Source organism: Micromys minutus (genome assembly GCF_963924665.1).
Source record: "Micromys minutus genome assembly, chromosome: 9".
Classification (NCBI taxonomy): Eukaryota; Metazoa; Chordata; class Mammalia; order Rodentia; family Muridae; genus Micromys; species Micromys minutus.
Genome location: NC_137978.1, coordinates 32,587,928 through 32,613,096, shown reverse-complemented (window position 1 = coordinate 32,613,096; position 25,169 = coordinate 32,587,928). Strand labels below are relative to the sequence as shown.

The 25,169-nt window shown below is 41.3% G+C and overlaps 1 protein-coding gene across 1 annotated transcript; it reads right to left on the bottom strand.

The window, feature by feature from the left end:
- Positions 1 to 1,818: 1,818 nt before the first annotated feature.
- ATPAF1 (ATP synthase mitochondrial F1 complex assembly factor 1) lies at positions 1,819 to 25,095 on the bottom strand. Its single transcript, XM_080921796.1, has 9 exons — positions 24,631 to 25,095; positions 22,133 to 22,241; positions 20,151 to 20,201; positions 19,472 to 19,534; positions 15,302 to 15,352; positions 13,998 to 14,045; positions 12,784 to 12,879; positions 10,416 to 10,523; positions 1,819 to 4,991 (listed from the first exon to the last, which is right to left on the bottom strand). Exons 1-9 carry the CDS (start codon positions 24,948 to 24,950, stop codon positions 4,797 to 4,799), a joined length of 1,041 nt encoding a protein of 346 aa, XP_080777922.1. The 5' UTR covers positions 24,951 to 25,095; the 3' UTR covers positions 1,819 to 4,796.
- Between the last annotated feature and the right edge of the window lie 74 nt (positions 25,096 to 25,169).

Here is a 25,169-nt window from a genome sequence, read left to right as displayed (position 1 = left end):
CACATTGTAAAGCAGAGAGTTTTGGGCTCACAGGATCTTCTATCTTCTGCATGAAAAGTCCCTCTCCTTCACTCTTTCCACTGTGTTGTATGTATATTGCTTTAATATCTACCTGCTATTTCCTATTAGGCTGTAAACTCCGACCTCGGCGGTACCATGCTCTAGCAAACTTTGTATCTCCTGCCACGCCAGCAAGGGGTAAGCCCTCCCTGCCCTTCCCTGAGATGGCACTGGTCACTGCCCTCCCTGCCCTTCCCTGAGATGGCACTGGTCACTGCCTTGTGTTGTGTATGTCAGTGTCTTGCCTGAGCTATGCTCGAGGGCAGGGACTAACACCTATGTGCAGAAACAAGCATTCTTGTGTTTCAAAATCTTCACACTTGCTTTACTTTACCTGGTACTCTCTCCCCAGCTTACATAGCAAGTGACCTCTGCAGAGATGGCTTTCCTGGCCAGTTAGCTACTGTGTTCACTCCCCTTGTTTCACTGCTGGTATCTGAGTTGAGATAATCTTACTAGTTTACTTTCTTGTCCTTGTTATGGGAATATAAACTACTGAGAGCAGAGGCCCTGTTTGTCCTGCCTACTGATATATTCTCACTTTAAGTGTTTGGTTTAAAAACACATGCTTGGTAAGTGTAGCTGCCGATACAAGGCTTGATCAAATGCCTGGGGGAGTGGGCTTCTTCCAGACTGAACAAAAGGCCACTATTGTAGGGAAATGGCTCTGCCTCCTACATGACTTGGAATAGAAACGGTATGAATATTCTGAGAACAAGGCAAATCAAGTCCAGGTTCTAGATATAAGGCTCAGAATCAGTGGCAAGAAACAGGTAGATACACAGCTTGGGGGCAAGGGTCACACCTCATTCTCCCATGTACAGCACTTAACACAGCACTAGGTGTTGTGTGAACAGCTGCTAAGTTGTTACAGCTGGGGATATGGTAAAGTGCACCCCTAGCATGTGTGAAGTCCTAGGGTTTAATTCCTAGCACTAAAACAACTCTATTGTTTTACGACCTGAAAGAGAGAGAAGCCAGCAATTCCAGTAAAAGTGCATGCCTGTAATTCCATCACTTAGTAGGAGGATGCAGGCAGGAAATCAAGACTAGCTTTGGCCATGTAATGAAGCCAGCCTGGGTAACATGAGATAATCTTGGACATCTGGAAGGCAGTGGGGCTGGAGAGATGGCTCAGTAGTTAAGAGAGCACTGGCTGGTGTTCTTCTAAAGAACCTGGTTTGATTCCTAGCACCCACTTGGTGTCTCATAACCATTTGGAACTCTAGTTCCAGGGTATCCAACATCCTCTCTGGCCTTCATTGGCATGCAAACATACATGCAGCCAAATACCCATACATATTCTTTGTACTAAAAAATAAACTCAGGGTGGGGAGAAAGAGACTGGGGGCGGGGCTTAAGTTACTTTTGCAGCACCGTGTACACCCGACAGACAGCTTAAGCAAGGAAGGGTTTATTTGGGCTCCTGCTTTCAGCAAGTATATTCTGTCATGGCTCAGAAGGCCTGGCAAAGTTCATGGCAGTGGAAAGTGGTAGCTAAGGCTTGTTCACACTGAGGCCATGGATCAGGAAACAGTGCTCTTGAATTAGAAACTCTTATATAACCTTTAAGGCCATGCTCCCTGACCTACCTTTGCCAGCGAGGTCCCACCTCCCAAAGGTTTCATACCCCCCTACCCTCCAAGTAGTGCTGCCAGCTGTGGACCGCATGTTCAGACACAGGAGCTGTGGGGACATTTACATTCAAACCACCACATTATGGGATTTAACAGAGAAATGCATAAGTCAATAAGAGGGTTTTTTTTGGCTAAAATCTGGATCATTTATTTGTTTGACAATTCAGTTTCTTCTGTAGTTCAGGTCATGTCCTAGACCCTCAAGGAGCTCACAGTCTAGTGGGGTAAACACACATAAATAAACATAATACAGTGTAACTGGGGTGCACTTGAACTATCAGGAACGATAGGAATTATCAGGAAGGCAGAGAACAGGAATCTAAATCCCGTGTGAATGTCTGCAGGTGAGAAAGACCCATCTAGTGGGCATTTTTATAAGGACTGGGTAAGGCAATGGTTTGCAAAGGCTCACTAATCACCTACATCAGAATTAGCTAGAACACACATAAAATGTAGGCTCCCAGTGCTTTGTTCAGCAGGTCAGGGCCTGGAACTGTTTTAAAGAGCTCTTAAGTGATTCTACTGTACCTCAAGTGAAGTATCAGTGAGATAGGACTTCTTGTTTAAGCTGAAATGAAGAGTGATCTGTATATCTGAAATGCTGACTTAACTTTCTTCCTGTCTGGTGCTGCGAACTGGACTCAAGGCCCGAGTTGTACTCCTAGCCACTGTATTGGTCTTTAATGAAGAAGAGAAGTAAAGGAGAGGAAGGGACTTAGCATGTACTAGATTCTCTTGTACTCTGTACATAAGCTAACTGGAGTCTCATGATAATCCTAAGAGGTAGATGTCATCCTCATGTTCAGAAGAAAAGTAAGACTTTGAGTATAAGTAATTAATCACTAACAAGCCAATGAAAGCAACAGTGATATCTGAACCCAATTCAATGAGGAGCTTCAAAGCCTACCACCATCTTGGAAACACCATTCGGGAGTCAGGGAACACACTTATAGTCTAACTGCTATGGTTTTCACTTATTATTTGCTAGATCTCTCTGGTAAAATAAATATTAGCAACATTCAGATGGTACTTTAGTCACATGTGCTATAATTCCCAGTGGATGCATCGTCCTTCTTTGGAAAGATGGGACTGAGGGCAAAGCTGGGAAGCATTATGAAATAAATGGCTAGATCTCTCATCTTTTTCTCTCATGTTTTCACTGTCTAGTGGAGGCATCATGAAAATGTTCTATGGCTAAGAACGGGCTCTATCTGAAGAGAAAAACATAACTGGATACCCACAAAAGCAACCCTACCCATGCCCAAGAGTCTTGGAACATATATCATCCAGAAGCTTAAAAGGCATTTAAGGAAAACGGCAGGGTTGATAGGACTCAAGTTTCTCAAAATGCATACTGGAGACCACAGTGGGGTCTAGAAGCTGCATTAGAAATGAACTCAACCTTAGAAGAACCCAAAATAGAGCACAGCTTCTTCAGTTAAATAAACATTATGTTTCTTGCTCCAGAAAATAGTGGGATGGCCAACCCTACTATCTTAGTCACTGTTCTATTACTGTGAAGAGACACCATGACCAAGGCTGCTCTTATAAAGCATTTAGATGGAGGCTAGCTTATGGTTTCAGAGGCGTAGTCCACTATCATCATGGTGGAAAGCACGGCAGCAGGCAGGAATGGTACTGGAAAAATAGCTGAGAGCTACATCCTGACCCACAAGCAGGCAGGCAGGCAGACAGACAACACACACACACACACACACACACACACACACACACACACATATCCTGGGCCTGGCATAGGCTTTTAATATCTCAAGCTTACCCACAGTAGCATACTTGCTCCAATAAGCCACCTAATCTTTCTAATGCTCTCAAATGGTTCTACTCCCAGGTGACAAAAGCATTCAAATACATGAGCCTATGGGGGTCATTCTTATTCAAACTACCACCCCTACTTAAAAAGCTTCCGGAGAGGCCTATCCTGAGAAAAATCTGTAATGAAGAACACATACACATAAACTGAAAACACTACTTAAGTTTCTACTCACTGTATTTGGTGTCATCCTACAAGATCAGGCAGGGGTGGCAGATTAAGGGGGAACATATTAGACCAAATGACAAGTATAGTACAGGGAGTGCCAAAGTTCTGGGGACACCCAGAGCTTTGCGTTCATACGGCTGGTATGAACCCACCATTCTTTTTCACCCATGAGCTTGGAGCCACAAAATGATACATGTGCTTCTGGTGCTGGAGAACAACTTCCTTATTTCTGTTGTTTCAAGAAATCACTGGGCCCCAAGATGTGTTCTGATAAAATGAACCCATCACACCGAGGCCACCAAAGTCTAAAGCTTAGTTCCCACTGTTCTGTGTAATAGAGACGGAAAACCAGACTTATTTTATTGCTGCATTCCCTACATTCAATCTGGGAACATTTGCTTCCACCCACATTTCCATATAATACTTGTTTTTTAATCATGCAAATCTAGATAGATCTCCTTAGAAAAAGGTTTTATTTACACTGTAGTGATTCATTGGCTTCTCACAGGCAGAGTTCAGAGCATAGGGCCATAAGGGAAAGCTTATCAGTATGCAGGCATGGTTCCTGTTTATTTAAGTATACCCGTAATTCACTGAGTTACACTGAAGACGACTCTGGAGGGGCATCTACAAGTCTTTATTATGATGAGAATAGCTGGTTGTTAGAGTCTGGCCAAGACTTTTGGGTTATGTTTTTAGGAAAGAGTACATAAATCCAACATCTTTAAGATCTTCAAGCTTATTGCTACAGTTTATGAAGACATAGAACTGGGAGCTACGAGGTCAAAATGGCCAGAATGCAACTGCATTATTACACTAAATAAAACAGTCAATATTCTTGTGGATCCCTGAATATTTTTCATTCCAAAGGCCAGAAACACTGAAAAGGAACCCTTCTGCTGAGAGGTAATTGTCAGAATATTTGTATATCTTTGTTTCTGAGTATCAAGTACTAGGGCTCATGTCCACAATCACTTCTTGCATATACAGTCTTTACAGACTGCTTGTTGCAGATGCTGAGCTCTGGAATTCAAGGGTGTGAGTGGGCTTCAGGCTGTCCAGGACTGAGCCAATACTGTGAAGGGACAATCCAGGTATCTCTAAGTCTTATCTTGGTTCTGGGCACATTTCAGTTCTGCTCCAAGTCCACTTTGCTCCAATTCAGCGATGACAGACATATATTTGAACTCATTTGGTCTGAAGTTAAAGGTCTCTACTAGCCCATAGACCTCCTTCCGATCGGTGGCGTAGAAGAGCTGAACCTGATTGGCGATGCACTGGGCCTCCACAACATTCTGCAAGGAAATGAGAGTATGAGGCACCTCCCCCGTAGGCCCGAAGCTCTGCGCCCAAGTTCTGTGGTAGAGTCACTGCTTCTGGAAAGCTGCCCTGGCTCCCTGACCTCTCATGTCTTGGTCAGATGTTCCCTTCTACGTAACCAAGGCATCTTGTTTACCACTGTGAGCACCTTCTCTTATATTTGTCATTTTTTTGGTCTGGATTCTTTAATATAAATTCTTCAAAGATACAGACATCATGACTTGTTTTATGTTCTTATACATAGTGATATATTGTTTGCTGATAAGTTAGTTCAAATGTTAGAAATTTCTCAATTTAGTTCCAAAATAATCATTACATAGATTCCGGGAAGAGAGGCAAGAGTTACCTAGCTCTAAGAATAAGTTTGCAAGTACTAAGTTCTTGACTAATTAGACACACTTGAATACAACCTGTTGGTATCTTGTTAGCAATAGCATCCCAGTCAGGAAAACAGTGGCAAAGCCAGTCGTGATGATTATAAAATGTCCACAAATATCAAAGGTCCTTCCTCCTTTGGTAGAGTTCAATCTCTATTCCTAGTGTGAGGCTGTACTTAATAAGTTGCTTCTAGCAATAACACTATGGTGAAATGACTGGGAAAGGCTCTTGTTATTGGAACATTAAAGAATATATCTTGAATCACTTGTTGTGGGGAAAGCTGTCATATCATGAGGACATTCAAGTAGCCCTAAAGAAGAGCCAATGCACAGGAAACAAGTGGACCCTTAAGCCCAATTAGTCCTCAGATGACTGTAGTCCTAGTGACATCTTGACAGCAAACTCATGAAACTGGAGCCAGGACCACCCAGCTAAGCTGCTCTTGAGTTCCTGTTCCACAGAAACTGTGAGGTAATCCTTGTTATTGTAATCCACTACAACATGGAACAATCTGTTATGCAACCATTTATAATCATTTCCAAGGTACAGAAATTATACTGTAAGGAAATGACGAACAGCATGACAGGAGGGTATATAGGGGAGTGCACAGGCAATATCCTATAACCTAATGGAAGAATTAACTGAGGGCTGGTGATGGCTTACTTGGGAAAGGCACTTCCCTTAGACCTGAACTTGATCCCTGGAGCACAAATAAAGATGGAGAGAACTGACTCTACAAAGTTGTCCTCTGATCTCTATGTTCTGTGGTTACAGTTCCTCCCCATCATATGTATATACACATACAATAATAGTAAATGAAATGAAAGAAACACTTAACTGAAGTAAATACTGTTTCTACATATTCTATAGTTCTAGCTGGCCAGAAATATTTATCTACTATTACCATGCTGATACAGACAAAAGCACCCCACCCAAATATAGGGGGAAAATCACTTAAAAAACTGACTGCCCAAAATATGTTATATGGGCCAGGACTTAACTCTGTGGTAAAAGAGTTTTTTGCCTTAACAAATGCAAATTGAATTTGTTAAGTTGAATTCTTAGCATTGGAAGAAAAAAAAGTTTGCCATATCTAATTATAAAATGACGTTGATAAGTTTATAAAAACCATGGGCTGTGCTTCTTTCTACAGAGCATTCATTTAAACCTTTTATTATTATTTTTTTAAAAATTGATTTACTCGTTTTATATATATGAATACCACTGTCTTCAGACACACCAGCAGAGGGCATCAGATCCCATTACAGATGACTGTAAGTCACCACGTGGTTCCTGGGAATTGAACTCAGGACCTCTGGAAGAGCAGTCAGTGCTCTTAACCACTGAGCCATCTCTCCAGCCCCAAACCTTTTATTTTTTTAAATTGGAGCTGAAGAGGTGGGTTCAGTGGTTAAGAACATGTATTACTCCTGCAAGAGGACATGAGTTCAATTTCCAGCATCTATGTTAGGTGGCTCAAACCACAAGTAACTCCAGCTCTCAGGATTTCCAAGGCCTCTGGCCACTAAGAACACTTGCATTCATGTGCACACACTCACACTCAGGCCTACACACGATTAAAACTAATAAAGCAAATCTTTTAAAATTACACTTTTACGTAGGAATTTATTATGTGTGCATGTATGTTAGTAGGTGTGCCATGGCTCGTTCAATGGAGGTCAGAGAACAAGTTCCAAGAGTTAGTCTTTTCTCCTACCATGGGGGTCCTGGGGACTGAACTCAGGTCATTAGTCTTGGTGATGGGTACCTTTATCTGCTGAGCCACATATACTGGGATTTCATAGTCAATGTGGCTTATACAAGGCAAATGAATTGTCCGGCATGTCATCAAATATTATGAAGCCAAAAAAACCACCACCACCAACAACAACAACCCTGCCACCACCAAACAAACAAACAAACAACCCCTCCAAACCCTCAATGATAAAATACCTGACTGAGACTATCAGAGTGAAATGGTGAAACAGAACAAACCAAGAAAGTTTCCTGTGACCTAACCGTAGGGCTCACGTAAGCAGAATCAGACACCACGTATAAGTGCACAGCACAGTCTCTATGTCATATTGCCCTGTGACACAGAGAACAGACTCTGCCATCAATAATGACGTCCTCTCCCAGTCCTCTCTGAGACCTCTGCAACTCACGTTCACTGTTCTTGGTGTCTTATCCTCCCGCTTCCTCTTTACCCAGCTTCATGCTCTGGCCTTGCTCCCTCAGTCACATCATTATACCACAGGATGACTACAGTTAAGTCTGTGCTTATGTCTGTACCAATTCTCTGTTCCATTTCCTTAGACTGTGCTTTGCAAACACTTCTATAAACAGTAAATCTTTTAGGCTCTGGGGGCCACAGAGCCTCAAACTACTCAGCTCTACTATAGAACTAAAGCAGTCATAAGCCATATGTAAATAAATCTTAATTTATAGACCCTGAAATTTCAATTTAATACTTTCACATCCCATGAAATGCTATTTTTTTGTGGTTCTTTTCCTCTCAATCATTTATAATTTATGGCTATTATAAAAAACAAAAACAAGATGTGGTTAGATCCAGCCCATAGGCTGTGCTTCCAGACAACAATCTCCTATTTTCTTTTTTGACTTTTTTGAGACAAGATTTCTCTATGTAGTCCTTGGATGTCTTGGGTCTTGACTGAAATTCACCTGTCTCTTCCTCCCAAGTGCTGGATTAAAGGCGTACCCCACCTGCCTGTCATACTATTTCTTTTTGACTCAAATATCTAACCCCATGTTTTCATGTTTACTCTGAGCTGATGCCTTTTCTTTTCATTAAAACAAAAACAAAAACCAAAAAAACAACAAAACCCGGCAAGAACTTCTACAGCTGCTGCCAACTCTGCTGATCTAGTTATACCAAACCTACGTCCTCACTTCCTGGCCTCTCTTAGTCATTAAACTGCGGGCACAAGATCAAGCCCTCATTTCCAGATTTACTTACCCAGAATATTATTGCTTTTCTTTCTCCTAGATGGCTAATATTCTTATCCCTACCATATATTTCCACATTATTTATTCATATTTAAAACAAAAAAGATCCTTGTTCCCACTGCTTTCCTCCATCCAACACCTTACTTTCCTTCCCTTGGAAGAGTTAATGTTTGCCCTTTCTAATTTATCTTCCCATCTTTCTTAAATTTAATCATGTCCATAATCACACCATTTTCTCTGAAACTGTTCTTATAAAGGTCCCCAAATACTTCCATGTTTGTAAATCTTGTAAAATTTCAGTCTTTTATTTCATTTATTTGCCCAATAAGCAAGTTAGAGTTGTCCAACTAAACACTCCCTGTTGCTTAGAACATTTAATTTCCAGGCACCTATCAGCCTAACTCCCCATCCCCACCCAATATCACAATGTTTTCTCTTTCTTTGCTGATGTTTCTTTATCTCTTTAGGACGTAGTTCTTACATCTTTTCTCTTCTGTACCCTCATTTATATTCTTGGTATTTCATTCAATCCATGGCTTTAAATACAATCTACATACTACAGCTTTTCTGATCACCAGGCTCATGTATCTAACTGGCTACATTACAAGGATAGCTAAAAGAAACCTCAGATTTAATAGTTTGAAAGTGAGGTCTTGATTTTCCTCCCAAGACTATTCTTTCTGCAGCCTTTATCTCAGCTAATGGCAAATGCATATTACAAATAGGATTCCGGATCATTGTCTTTCAGTTGAATGTCACATAGTTTAGGAGGAAGAAAAAAATCCAGAGAAATAAGACTGGGCAGTTTAGGAATAACAGTCAGGGAAGTAGATTCCCCACTGTGTTCCAGCCTGGAGTCTACTGTTACTGTGAGATGGTAATCTAGTGAAGCCACTTCTTTCTCTCTATGGAGCTGGTAAAAGACAAAGAAACATAAGTGGGTATTGTAATGGAAGAAGGGGCTTTAAGGTGCCCAGTCTTCTGAGGGCATTTCATACCATTGCTGTCAGTCAGATGGAACAGAAATAAGCAAGCCTTAGACTTAAAACTGTCTCTTGTGCCTGAACACATGAGAAAACAATGGGCACTGTCAGTTATGGGTATGTGGCTGATGTTCTATCCTAGTGATTCAACTGGAACAAAAGGAAGTCCCATGGTGGATGTTATACAGCCATGAACAGTGGAGAGGAAGATAAAGACACAACTATTACTCTAGACTCTGAGACATCTCACACTTTGTAAGTCTCCTATGTGTCCGTAATTTTACTTGAAATCTCCAGGGTCAGATGTGTCTTGGTTTTAGTATTGCTGGATTTTAAAAAGGTATAAAGATAATATATAACTCTGTTATGACTGATAATCAAACACATTAATACTTCCTTAATAAAATGTGTAATATTTTGTATTAAATGAGTGTAATGACTATAAATGACTTCATCTTAGGCAGGAAAAATGCTGTGATCAAATGAGAATGAAATGATTATCAGCATTAGCCATGGTGGCACTCAGACAGAGGCAGGTGGATATCTGTGAGTTTGAGGCAAACCAGGTCTACTTAGCAAGTTCTAGGCTAGCTAGAGTTACATAGTGAGTCCCTGTCTGAAATAAAATAACCTATTTTCAGGGTGAAGTGGCTCAGTGGGTTAAGCTGCTTGCTGCAAGATGACCTGAGTTTGACCCCTGGAAGCTAGATGGTGGAAGAAAGAGACTGGACCTCCAGAGGTTGTCCTCTGACTTTTTACACATGCATCTTACTATGTGCCCCATTCCCAATGTGCATATACATGCACACACACACACACACACACACACACACACACACACACAATTAAAAGCTAAAATGAAACAAAATACCACCAACGACAAAAACATCTATTTATCTGTGGATGACTGTACTTCAACTTGGATACATGTAAGTAAGACAAAATTGTTTTCAACCATGAGAAACAAACTACATACAGACATCTTTCCCTAATCTAGATCTAAGGCATGGAAGAGAGTAATACCTACAGGTCTACTAGGTAAACCCAAAGAGACAAATGTAGTCTTACCAGAAATGTGGAATCCATTTCTGCTGTCATCAGCACGATGCCCTTTTCTTCCTTAAGTTCAGGATAGTGATATAATATCAGCTGGCTGGCTGCCGCATCCCCTCGGGTCTGCAGGGAGACACTCATCAGAGCTCAGTAAGGTACCACCACAGTAAACTGCCATTTCAAAGCAACAGAGTCTGGAGGAAATTCTAGCTCTTAACAGCCCCTTGGGTGCTGGTGAATTAGAGGGCTGGTATGTAGGAGCGAGGTCAGGCCTGCAAAGGCACGGTGAAAGGACAGTTTTCATGGTGTTATTTGTGTCTTCAATTGGAAAAGATTTGGCTTTTTTCCCAGAAATGTTTACGAAGGCAGTGAATCCTTCATCGTAGCCACACATGTAAAAACAAAATGGTACAGGCAGCTACCAAGTTAAGTTCTAAAGAAAATGATGTGCTGGTGTAATTGCTACTTCTACAGACAAGCGCATTTCATCTACTCCCTGTGGTAGCTCTAAAGTCTGAGCTCTTTTAAGCTATAGCAAGCACTGGAGAGTCTGTGCACAAGTTTTAAAATATTATCTGGTTGGGGCAGAAAGGAAAGAAAAATGACAAATGTGTAAGTTCATGAAGAATGACCAGCAAAGTCACCAGACCGCAAGTCTAGACTAGGAAGAGAAGCTGAATGTGAAGCCAGTGCCTTTACATGGAAGAAAACAACTACTTAAGAAGCAGATCCCTGGGCTTCAGCTTCACCAGTTCATCCTCTCAGATCCTTCACCACATCTTACATACTGATCATTCTGGCCATAATCCTAATACATACTAATTATTTTGATCATTACATTTCTGAAGGACTTTCTGAGGGTTTTTTATGAAATCCATCCATGATAATATCACAAACAGACATACACCTCTCAACCCATATAATAAAGAAAACATTAGAGACTGTAGTAGTTAAAATGGAAAATGTCCTCTAAAACTCAGATTATCTGAACACTTGTTCCCCAGTTGGTGGTACCATTTGGAAAAAGTTATAGAACCTTTAGGAGGTGAAACCTTACTAGAGGAAGTACATCTTAGTGGCAGAGGTGGCCATGATAGTTTGTACTGTCCCCTACTTCCAGTGTGCTATCCACCGTATGCTTGCTGAGGAATGATCTTTGGCTTCCTGCTCTGGCTACTTGCTATCGTGTCTCCCCAGCCACTGCGGAGTCCCGCTCTGGAACTGTAAGCCCAAATAAACTCTTCCATAAATTGCTTCTAGAATGGTGTTTTATCATAGCAACAGAAAGCAAACAAGGACAGACTTACAGTATGAGAATCCCACTCTTTCCAATCCCATTCTGGAGTCAGCATCTACTCTGTGCTTGGTCTCTGTCAATCCTCTTCCTCTGTGCTTTTGTACTTTTACTTTCCTCTCTCTTAGCTAGGAACTCACTGGGGCAGTCTTTCCACACAGGACCTCGCAGGGCTCTCAAGACAATCGTCAATGTTTAAGTTTATAGACTTTGGAGTCAGACAACCAGGACTCAAAATAGTTTATTACTTAGTAATGCAAACAAACTTCACTAAGCTCGTCCTCTCTATAAATAGAAATAGTAACAGTAGCCATTTCATGACATACTTTAGAAGATTAAATGACAAGTATAAAACAACCACTGCATAATATCTACCTAATGCTAACACTCAGAAATTATAAAACAAATTATACTCAATTTTATAAATATAAATATAAAACAATATAAACAGCAAATACTCAACAAGTTCTAAAACCATAATATAAGAGCTTACTCTGTCATTTTATTCTGTGCCATCTACCTCAACTTTAAAGCCAAAATAATATATGCTTTTTCTGTTTATTTTAAAAACAGATGTAAGCTCCAAGAATAGAATGCCAATCCTAGTACTATGAATTAAAATACTGACTTTTTAAAAATTTCAAGTGTACTTTGAATAATAGTTTTTACACTTAATATTTGTAAATAAAATAAAGAAAAAAGAAAGCAAATAAACTACTATTTATGAAATGACAACTATTCATGTAGCACTTTGGAAAAGGTAAGACATGGGCGCCTTCCTCAGTGGACTTATAGCTTGGGTTAAGATGATCCATTTGTGTTTAGACACATGTAATAGATGCCATAGAGGTGGCAGGAGAAGACAAAAGAAAGAGAGTGAGGCTAGAGAAAGGTATTCTGACTTCAAATATTTGGTACTGAGGCCTAGAAAACCAGCCTAATATTCAATGTGTGGCAATTCGTCAGCAGCACAGCAGGCACTGTTGGAGTCAGCTGGTGTTCTGGACCCCAACTCCAGGAAGGCTTCTAGTCTTACCAAATGACAGGCTTTTTTCTACCCTGTTGTTTTGTAGGGCATACGTCACCTACCTGAATATTTATAAGTGCAGTGAAGTGGAGTTCTGTACCTGTCCACTGTCCTACAAAGAACTCATAACCATCCCTTCTTGGTAGTGCACAAAGAAACTATGGGAAACAAAAACAAAAATCATTTCTTCAATGTCTAATCACTAGTAGCAATCTATTTCTTCAATGCTTGCATATTTAACTTTCTCTTCCTTCTTTTTTTCCTTTCTTTGTCTTTTTTTTTTTTTTTTTTTTTTTTTTTTTTAAGGAAAATATCTCATGTATCCCAGACTGGCCTCAAACTTATATACAGTCAAGTATAACCTGACTCCTGATTTTCCTGTCTCTACCTCAAGTACTTGGAATAAACAGGTACCGCCATACCCAGCTGACGACGGGGTGCTGGGGATTGAACCTGGAGTTTTGTGCATGCTAGGTAAAGTAACCTACCAACTGAGTTATATCTCCATCCCATAATGCTTGGTTTTATGGGATAGAATTATGAAGTTAATTATGTGATAGTATAACAAATACATGCACATTTCTCAACCCACCTAAGGAAGAATACATCAGAGATGAAATTTGAGAGCTGACATTTAGCAATATTGCTGTCCAACTCACCAGTATGATATGTATCTCTGGCTTGCTAAGGTATTCTTTATTTTCAGCAAGCAATGTTTGAGAAAAGCCCTAACAACCATTGCTGACAAGCTGGCAGTCATGGTTCCCTTTCCCTGGAACCATGTGGTGGATCACTACTTTAGCATCAAAATATTTATTTCTGGCACATACTATCAGAATAGCATTAACAAAATTGTAAAGAAAACTCTAACACAGGAGCCTGAAGGAGGCTGTGTAGATTAAGGTCTTAAGTGGCCTTTTAGTGTCATTCCTTCCTTCATTTATTTATTGAGGCAGGGTCTTTCTATATTGGCCTGGCAGGTCTGGAACTTGCTATGTAGACCAGCTGAACAGGATTAAAGGCATGTATCATTACACTGGGCTGTACTGTGCCTCTTAATATGTACATATACTAATAGATTAAGACCCATATCAGAAAGGCCTAATAGGCAGCAGAGTTCTAAAAAGCCATTTATAAGAATAAAAATATCACTTATCAATACAATTGGTATATGAGCACCATTGTTAATAGAGCATTATATCATGAGAAGAACTGGTTTGAAATCACCTATTTGGTAGCATTTATAAGCAATTCTACATAGTCACTACAGACTTACTGTTGGGCAGGACTGAGCCCGGTTCCAGATCAGATCAAACTTCTCTTTCTATAAGTTAAAAAAGAAAAAAATTAACTCACAAATAGGAAAGTATGAAAAGTCACAATTACACGAGATTTTTTCCAGACCTGAATTCTAAAACTATATTATGGCTGAAACAGGCTTTTAAGTTCCATCATTTACAAATCATTCTTATAATAAAACGACAGGAAAATCTGATGCATGCTTTGCTGCTCATTGCTACAGATGATGTGTGAAGAAGATTAAGTGGTCCAGTGTTCAAAGTCTCCAAGGGACCAGGTGACTCAAGGGAGACTTGAGAAGGCCTGTTCAATGAGCTGCTATGGAAGATCTAAAACATAACAAGTACTGACTGCTTGGGTTGTAAAGTCCATGAAGGTAAGAGCACATATTTGTAAGAAGTTAAAAAACAAAACAAAACCAAGAATAGAGATTTTTTTCATAGGCAAAGACCTGAGGTTTTTTTTTTTTTTTTTTTTTTCTGTAGTACATTTTCTTCTTTAATCTCATACTTATGTAAGCCTCTCAGAATACAGCTGTGTTCTTCAGTGTACTTTAAGGTAAGAGATAATCTCAATCTCTCAATATCTCTCTCTCTCTCTCTCTCTCTCTCTCTCTCTCTCTCTCTCTCTCTCTCTCTTTCTCCTTTTTCACTTACTATATAGAAAGGCCTCTTTATATAGAGAGGCCTCTAACTCATGAGACCTGTCTGCCTGTTTCTACCTCTCAAGCACTGGGATTAAAGGTATGCACCACCATGTCTGGTCTACAGTAGACAGCCATATCCTTTCGTAGTCACAGGCCTACAGTAAAGCAATGGCCAGCAATCACCTCTAAAACAATTCCCAGAAGGTAAAGCCAAGAAAATGTCATTTACTAAGGGGAAAAGCTGGAGAGAGACCCAAAGGGAACTCCAGGTCAGCTCAGCATTTGCCATACACACAGGAAGGGAAGAAAGCTATGCTGTGCCAGTGTCTTGACTCCCCACAGTTTGGTTGGAAAATGAAATAAAATGCATCTGGAAATCACTCAGAAACATGAAACTAGCCTCTCTGGTTAGAGACTTGGAAACATTTCTAAACCCAAAAGAGGGAAAGCAAAAGTCATAAATATACCATATGGAGCTTCCAATCTCTGCTGCTTAGGGCGTAATAAAACTCTTAGAGCTGTAAAGTGTAAGTTCCTGAGATGTCATAAACAGAGAAAAAGTAAAGGCAGGCCTGAGAGGGCTGGAGCACTGACCTCATGCTGAAACATTTTCATCTCCCCTTCAAATTACTTACAGGGATAACTGCGTAGACTGTGTCTTTTGCTGAAAAATACTGCTGCCAAATCTGTAATAAACAAACAGACGAATGAATGAATGAATGAATGATCTGTGGTAATGTGGGTAATCTTTTCAATGTATACCAAGATACAGTGATAGTTTCATCCTCAGAGTATTATTCTATCTGATAATAGGAAGGAAAATTCCATTGTAATGTTTTTATAACTAGCATATGATTAAAATTTTAATACTATATGCTCTTCTGAATGATTAAACTATAACTCTTAAAGAATTTCTAAGATTCTTTTTTAATGTACATATCTATGTCTCTATGTACCATGTGTGTAGATACCCTCGGAGGCCAAAAGGGGTGTTGGATCACCTAAGGCTGGAGTTAAAGGCAGTTATGAGTCACCTGATATAGGTGCTGGAAACTAAACACAGGCCCTCAAGAAAAGCAGAAAGTGCTCTTCCCTCCTGAGTCATCTCTCCAAGCTCCAAACTATTTCTTAATAATAATCAACCCTGAGAGCTGGAGAGATGGCTAATAACAGTGGTTAATAACATCTACTGCTCTTGAAAAGGACCTGAGTTTGGTTCTTAACATTTATGTCGGTCAGCTCATGACTGAATGCCTCTAACTCCAGTACCAGGAGACCAGTGGGATCTAATACCTTCAGCCTCTGCAGGCTCCTGCACTCAGCCAACTGATAATCATTTAAAAGGGGCTGGAGAGATGGCTCAGCAGTTAAGAGCACTGACTGCTCTTGCAGAGCACTGGGGTTCAGCTTCAGGGAATCTGACACTCACTCTTGGTTTTCATAGGTACTGCATGCAGATGATGTACAGACAAATATGCAGGCAAAACACCCATACACATATAATGAAATAATAAAATAACCTTTACAAAATAAACTTTGCCAGAGAAATAGTTTCTATGACCTCTGAAATAATTGTTCTTAGGATTTATCTTATTTGTGATAGGTTTTCACAGGTTCTTTATCCTCTCTCCACACCATACCTCCCCAGCCAACTATGGACCTTCTCAGAGAGGAAGAACACTCAGAACTTAGGTCTGGAGTCATGGCCTGGGATGCAGATTCTAGCCCTGATCATTTACTAGCTATTCTTCCTTAGGCAAAGCACTGAAACACCTTAGACAGCATCAGTAAAAGAGCAGTGACGGCAACCTCACAGGACTCGGGTGGAGACTAGTGAACTGACAGAACGGAGGCTGGCAGAGTAGACGCTAAACATAACGTTGGCTTTTATTGATTATTACAGGCAGCTCTTAAAATTCTGCCTCCAGGAAGTCCTACGTATAGGTAGCAGATAGGCCCTGCTGTCTGACCAGGATGCAGAGCAGTCACAATCTCTCTGCCTAGCATCAAAGAACACAGAGTATGGTTGATTTTCATGATGTCAATACCCAAAGGAGTGAGGAGGTTTATAGCATAAAATTAGAAAACAGGGGAAAAAGAAAAAAAAAAACACATAGTTTTATTACACTAAAAGAATTATTTTGGTGTCTTTTTTACAACGTATAATATGTAGTACATCTGCAGTATTATCTCTCAGCCCATATGTATGTTTTATGTTCATACTTTTTACTTCTATTATTTTTTTGTCCTCTGTTGCTTTTCACATTGTTGGTTTTTACTGGAGTTTTCTTTTTCCCCATCTCTGACCGCCTTCCCCACCAGTTCTTCCTAATATTCAAGGCTAAGTTTATATGCTTTCCCACAAGTAGTTTTCCTTCATCATTCAGTCAGAAGCTTTCCTATGAACTGTCTACTTTAAATCTCCTACTTCATATCTCTCTAGAGACTGTGCTGGCTAGTTTTACGTCAGCTTGACAGAAGATAGAGTCATTTAGGAAGAGAGAGCCTCAAATGAGGAAATGTTCCCACTAGACTGTGGACAAGAATATGGTGCATTTTCTATCTAAAAACAATTTAATTTTTTTATTTTATTATTTTATGTGTATGACTATATGGCTTGCACATACATATGTATGTGTACCACATTTATGTTTCCAAGAAGTCAGAAGAGAGTTTTTGATCTCCTGGAACTGATGTTACATATGGTGTGAACCACCTTGTGGATATTGGGAATCAAACCTCAGTCCTCTGCCAGGGCGATTAGCACTCTGAGCCACAGAGCCAATCCTCCAGCATGTTAGTGACTGATGTGGGAGAGCCCAGCCAACTGTGGATAATGCCATCCCTCAGCAGGTGGCAAAAGAGCTGAGCAAGCCTATAAGCAGCACTTCTCCACAGGGTTGATGCACCAGCTCCTGCTTCTATACTTCTATACTCATTTTGAGATCCCTCCTAGATGACAGACTACAAACTGTAAGCTGAAACATACACTTTCCTTCCCAAGTTGCTTTTGGTTGTAGTGTCTTACTGCAGTAAAAAACTGAAACAAACTTGTTAATTTAAATATGGCCATTAGCATATGAATGCATCCCCTTCACTAGTTTGCACTCCTTGTGTAGGCAGGTATCATTCTGCGCAGTCACCAATGCCCAGCAATCCAACAGTATCAGATGACCGTGATGCTGGGGTAGAGCTCAGTGGCAGAGCATTTGCTTAGCATGCATGAGATCTTGGTTCAATTCCCAGTACTGCTGGGGGTTGGGGCGCAGGCAAATATATTAGGACTTCTTAAAGTTTTTCCACTTGCAATTTCCTTTTGCCTAAGAAATTTGATTATGGGTATATGTAATATAAAATAGGCATATAAATCAAATATTTGCTGATATTAAATTATAAAATATTTCAAAATAATTCTTTTACATACATATAATTTTATCATTATATGTATATGAACTTGTATATTATTGAGAGGTATGTTCTAAGTTTTAAACAAAAACTAAATCTTGACTGAAATTTGACATTATAAGATATAAATAATCTTCAATTTTTTCAGATTGATTTTTAAAAAAATTTATAACTGCCAATGTTTAGAACATTGCTTTGCATAAGTATTTACTTTTTTTAAGCCTGTGTCTTTGAATTGGGAATAACAACATCTACTTCTAAGAGTGGACATTAGAATTTAATGAAGAAATACCTATGAAGCAACAAGCATAATGCCTGCCTGCTTTAATTATTCCTTGAATTGCTATATTGTTAATTAGCACATAAACCTAAAATATAATGGAAGTATAAAGAATCCTCAAATAGTTTCATACAGGCTAAAGAGAAAAGAATTACAGTCATAAATGGGACTGAGCCATACAAATCAAGGCACACATAATGACAAAGCAGGCAGGCAGATCATGAATGCTTTCAAGAGAGATGGTTGGAAGGTCCTTAGGTCACAAATGCCCAGGACATGAAAAGGGGGTGGGGAGAGGGGTTGTCATTGGATATTTGCAAGCAAGTTCTTGACATAGTATTTTCCATTTATTTTAAATTTCATTATTTTAAAACACAGCTATAGCACTTAAAATGTGCCAGGATGTGTTCTAAGTGCTTCACAAATGTTAACTCATTTAATTCTCAAATAGTTTGAGACATATGTGGACAGCTGTTACCGTTTTACAGCGGGGAAACAGAGGCTCTGAGAAATTAACTCGTCAGTCAAATAAGTGGCAGAGCTAGAGCTTAAAAATGGCAGCTCATTTCTAAAGTGTTCTCTCTCCCTCTCCCTCTCCATCCTCTCCCTCTCTCTTCCTTTTGGTTTTTGATATAGGGTTTCTCTGTGCAGTCCAGGCTGGCTCTGTCTCCTGAGTGCTGGGATTAAAGGCAGGTGTGCACCTCCATGCCCACTCTGCAGTCTCTGCTTAACTAGCACACTACCTTCTCTGCAGGGCAAGCAGAACCTTAGGCACACTCAGCTAAGATAAGGGAAAGTGGGAGCAGGCAAAGCCACGTGGAGGACCACTATCCGGCCAGCACACCCAGGGAGCCTGTTTGGAAAGGTAATGCAGAGCCAGGTATAAAATTCTGAGGACTTCAAATGAAAGAGAAAGGGTAAACTTAAGTCATTAGACATATAAAAGCAAGACAAAGAAAGATACCTTTTTATGTCACTGTTACTTATGTGACTCATCACTTTTGTCCCTTAGGACTATTTATTATTGGGATAGAAAAAGATGTCTGACCTTTTTGTTCTCAGACTTGGTTCACAGAGCCAATAATCTCAGGGAGAGTGCTTCCTCATTTTTATCCATTACCTGTTTTATTTCCTCCGCAGTTTTGTCTTTCACCATCTCCACGTTGAAGACTGAACTGAGAGTCTTGAAAGAAGAAATGACAATTAGCATCTACAATTAATGATAACAACGACCCCAGCTTAGTTCTGTCTAAAGCCTTGTGGAAGAGAATGTCAGTACAGTGAAGCAGACCTTCAGTAAGTAGGTACAAGGACCACTCACGCTCAGAGAATGTTTGCCTCCTCTCCCACACAGACCTCCACAGTTCTATTCCTGGGGAATATCTATTAGGTCATCAAGCTCTCCCCAGATGCTTCAGTCTCACCACTGAGTCCTGCAGCACTCTGCAGCTGGTGAAGCAGGAGAAACACGGGCTGCTGTTCTACCAGGGAGCTACCTCTTTATTTGTACAATAAGGTACAGGCTCCACGTGATGTTTTGATTTAGAAAGTTACTTTCTATAGAAAGGAGTGCATTCCATTTCCTTCAAATTTCTTGTAGCATCCTTGGACCCATACTTAAGCTAGAGGTCATGTCAAGAACAATAATTCAGACAAACATTTCTCATCTCTACGGTTGGGAAAAATCGCCTTATACAAAAGTCCCCAAGCACAATAAATATGCTCAAATTTGCAGCCTCTTGTTATAGATGTCCCATATGACTTCAGACTTGGATGTCTATATTTAATTGGAAACCTACCTTGTCCTTAGTGAATCCTTTGCTCACCGGCTGTTTCCCCAAGGCATCTGTCTGAAATACACGACAGACTATTAAATTATACTTTCCTCATAGGACGAAAAAAAAAAAGAAAGAAAGAAAGAAAGGAAGGAAGGAAGGAAGGAAGGAAGGAAGGAAGAAGAAAGAAAGGAAGAGAAAGGCAGACAGGAAGAAAAAAAATAAATCAAGCCACTAAGGTAGCCAATCTTATTAGGTCCTTCTGTTCCTGAGAACTCACTCATACCCACACTTTACACCACTGTTCATACTACTCTAAGAGTTCTGTTGATGGGACAGTCTTCCTTCTGTTAGGATTCTGAGATATAGAGGTGAGAATAGGTGTCTTAGTAGACACTGACTCCTAGTACAGCTCACACTATACCACTATGAAGGACTGTGAAAGGCCATGAACAGTTCCTTCTGTGTTTGTCCTATTCCCCACCAGACACTGATTAGGAGAGAAATGGAGAGATGTGTTTTCTAAAACTGATTATCTCTGATAGCATTTCTAGTGGTAGGTGTCTTCAGCATGCTGGAGTCCTGTTGAGTTCTCAGAGTCTCTGTTAATTAGACAGACTTCTTATGATGGTTCAAATCTGTTGCTACATTGACTGGACTGAGAGGTGCCTAGGGGATTGTAATACAGCTCAGGAAAAGTCTGCGATGGCACTTCTAAAGATGACTAGGTTATGAGGGCTCTGATCTAAGGAACAGATTAATCTTTTGTTGGATTCATAATATGATATTGAGAAGTGACATAAGGTAGCTGTGGGGCCTATCTGGAGGAAGTATGTTGTCTGAGCATGTTCTTAGGGGCTCTATCTTATTCTGGTCTCTTTCTATATCCCCTTTTTCTGCTTCCTGAGCCCACATGCTCTTTGACATGATGAATTTGACAAATTTGAAATGACATGCAAAAACCAATCCTTCCTCATTAAGGATGTTTTTGTCACAGAAATGTGCCAACAACTAATACAGTTTCTCTCTAAAAGGGCCAGAAACAATCGAAAGCGGTTCCAGCCTGGCTCAAGTCTCTCTAGAATTTGTTTCATGCACCTCCCAGATTATAAGTTTTCAAATTATATGTTGTAAAATCAATTCAGTGGATTCACCAGAATTGTTTAGGAGATGAAAAGTAAGAATGCACCACCCAGGCATGATGGCTCATACCTGCATTCTGAGCACGTGGGAGGCTGAGGTTGGAGGGTTAACTGAGAGCTCAAGAGAGTTACCTACTAAGTTCCAGATGAGACTGGTTTACAGGGTGAGAACCAGACTAAACATTGAAGAAGAATGTAATGCATGTCACGAGAGCACTGCTGCGCACAAGTTTCCTTATGTTATAACGTATACATGTATTCTATGAGTTGTGGTCAAAGAATTTGGAAAGCATTGCTCTAGGTTATCGTAGTTAGCTTTCCACACGCTCTCCCCAGCACTGGTGCTCAAGGACCACAAGGACTAATGATACAGTAAGCTCTTTTTATGTGCCAGGGATGGTGCTGAGGAGTGCAAGAGTTCATTCAATTGTTAGTATGATTCTGTGAGGTAGGCTTTATTATTATTTCTAATTCACAAATAGGCAAAACTGAGACACAGAGAAGTTACATGATTTGCCCATAATTACCTAGTTGGTAGCTGAAAGCTACGACTCCATCCCTGGCATGGGGTTCCGTCTTCTTATCAGGTAAGTTACCCTACCTCTCCCTTCTAAACTCAGTTACCTCTTCAGCCACATGTACAGACTCACATGAAGATATAAACACCTACATATAACAAAAAATAAATATCCTCTACATCCCATCATGACTATGGGATCTTGTCCAGAAAGAACAGGATACAAATTTACTGACGGAGAATGAGTAAAGATGAGATGTTCTTCTCACTGGCGACCATTGAAGGGTAAGGGCTAGGAAACTTATTCAACAAGACAAAACCAAACCCCAAGGTCCAGTAGGCCTTACCTTCTGCTCCACACACTTGATAAAGTCACTCTGTTTGGAGTGCCCCACTGGTTGCTTTCGGAACTCACTGCGCTTCTCTAGACGGGACTCAAAGGCAGCTGGGTCCGACCTGACGAAAGGTAAATAAAGGTGAAGCACCCGGGTCTTTGTGGGGTTTGAAATAAGGAAGCAGAAGGGACACAGGCACCACAAGGCTAAAGGGTTTGTGTTCAGTTGTTAAGAACTCAGTATAAGCCTGAAAGTCAAGACAGTGGAAAGCAAAGCCAGATATTCAACTACAGTTAAGTCTCAAGAGATCAGCAGTGCAATGCTGGGTTATTGTTTTTCTTTCTTTCTTTTCCCCTTTACAGGCTATTCCCTTAGGTGACACAGGGCTTGCTTTCTCAAGAAAGCCCTTAAGCTACTCAAGATAGAAAGAATACTTTGAAGTCATATTGCTGGGATACCTCTGCAGGCAGGAATCCTACAGCATGCCTACAAGGTGTTAAGGTTTTACCTGAATATATCTAATTTTAGACAGCTCCCTCTATATCTACTCTCAGATCCTGTGCTGCAAGTGGATGCTTTGGAAGAAGACTTAGTACCTGAGTTATATCCCTGATCTATCAAACAGAATATCAGAATTCATCTTTTACCTTAAAATGGGGGATATCTTGTTTAACTCTTTGGTAGACCTTCATCGTCAAGACATTATAGGGTACAGCCTAGTCCATAAATTGTTTGGATGTGACAACTAATGTCATTCTTTTTATTACTATGTAGATGGGCTGATATTTTCTTTCCATCTGGAAGGACTGGGTCAGCCCTGCTCGTAAGCACAGATATACCCGAGCTTGCCATGGTGAGCGCATGGAAGACAGGGGTACCCTGGGCAGCAGAGTTCTTGCTGAGCACTAGGGACATAGAAAAGAGCAAATACACTGCCCTTACTTGAAGAAACTTACTATCTAGTTGTAGAAACAGATCCATAAATATGTACACAAGCACTGCTGATAAATATAACCATAACAAAAAAAATCTGTTCAAGCATCCTTAAATGCCTGAAGTGTTTCATGACTGTACTTTTGACTGTGCTATTATTTCCCATATTTGGAACACATTCTTCCAATTATTTTAGAGCTAGACCTAGACCATAATATTTGAAGTTTTGGCACTAGATTGGTCTGGAGAGATTGGGAGGGACTAGTGTGTGAAGGTCTTATGTGGTGCACTAAGCAGTTTAAACACTGAAGAATTCAATAGGGACCTTGGAAAGCTTACTTTCTAAAATATCAGTATGTAAAATGTTGATGGGAATGATCTAGTAAGGGAGGAAAGAGACCATTATGGGTTCTTAAGTCGTACAAATGGAACCTCTAAGTACTGAGTGAGGGGAGTCACCTCTTCAGAGATGCTGTGTATAAAAGGAATCAGAGAGAAGAGGGTGAAGAGGACTGTGGGTCAAGCACTATTTTAAAATGACAAATATTTGAGAATATCTGTTTGAAGGAGAGTAAAAAGCATTCCCTCATCATTCCATCCTTGCTTCCAAAAGCATGGAAGATCACTATATTTCGGGTAAAGTGTCAGGTGGAGGGCTCCAAGGCTAGAAGTGGTAATCCTAGTTAAAGGACGCTGCTGCCCACGTGAAAATGAAGACGCACTTAAGGGAGTGGAATTAAAATGAGACAAAAGGCAGAGAACTTAGAGCCTGTAACGTCTGGCTTCCTCTCAGAACTGCTTTCCTGTAGCACCAAACTCTCTGAGACCACCTTTCCATTTTACCTTCAACCTTCTACCTGGAACTAGGCACCCACTACACTTACCTTAATGGCCACAACCCTACCTCACCTTTCCTCTTCAGTGCTGGGAATGGAACTCACGGCCCTGTGCATACTAAGCAAGTTCTCTTCCAGTAAGCCACACCCCTTCCATCTATAGGTTTTACCTTATGGAAGCAGAAGCCTTAGGAACTCTGGTTTCGGTTAGATTAACCCTAACCAACAGTGTGGTTTCTGGCAAGCCCCTATTTCTCTCCTGATCCCTACATTGCCTCAGTGAAAGGGTTCAATGGACAAAACGAAAGTAACACCATCAGTCTTTGCGACACTCCCAGTCCATGCAACCAAGGGCCCTAAGCTGGGAGCCTGATCTCTCCGGCAGGTATCCCAGGTAGCCGCTGACTCCACCTGTGACCTTGAGCCAATCAAATGGCCTTCGCTGAAGGCTTCATTTTCACCTTTCTACACAGGGGATAACTTTCTCCGAGTTGTCTTCCTCAAGGGGCTTTAAAGAGTCTTCCTGAGCCTTCTGAGGACTAAGCACAAAGAAGACTGTGGAAAGATTCAAGGATTCTGCAGAGACGTGACCTTAGGCAAGTGACCTCGCTTCTCTGAACTTGGAAACAAACTACTGGCATAGTGGGGACAGCACGAGCCCACCGTGCAGGACAGTGGCGCATTCCGGAAGCTCTGCCCGTGCGCCGGGAGTCCCCACCCCCCCGCTGGCCAGGACCGCACCTGCGCAGCTGCTGGATCTTGTCCCGGTAGCGGTCGTAGAAAGGGTTAGCTTCCAGCTCGCTGACCCCGCTGCCGTCTGCTCCCCCGGGCAGGCCCGAGCCCCGGCGCACCGGGAACACGCGTAACTGTGCGGGTGACACGAACCCCAGCCCCAGGGTGCGGCTGCGCACTGCACACAGGCCCCGGTAGAGGCCGGCCACCTGCAGGACTGCGGGGCACGCTCCACCCGCAGCGGACACTACAGCCGCCATGGCCGCCTGCGCCTCCCCCTCCTCCTCGGGCGTGTCAGCCTCGGCCCCCGGCCCCCGCGCCTGCTCCATCGCTCTCAAGGTCCGCGAGGCCCCGCGTTCCGCTACCGAGGTTCCGGGCGTTCAAGGTTCCGGGAGCTGGAGTGGCGAAGGGACAGCGACGCTTAGGGCTGTGGGCTCCCCGGTTTGGCCCACCGGCTCTGTGGGTGTAGTGGCGCGTCGTCTCCTCCCGGTAGTCTGCCGGGATTCACCCCACCCCCTATCCCCCCCGACCAGCAGCCTCTGCGCGCC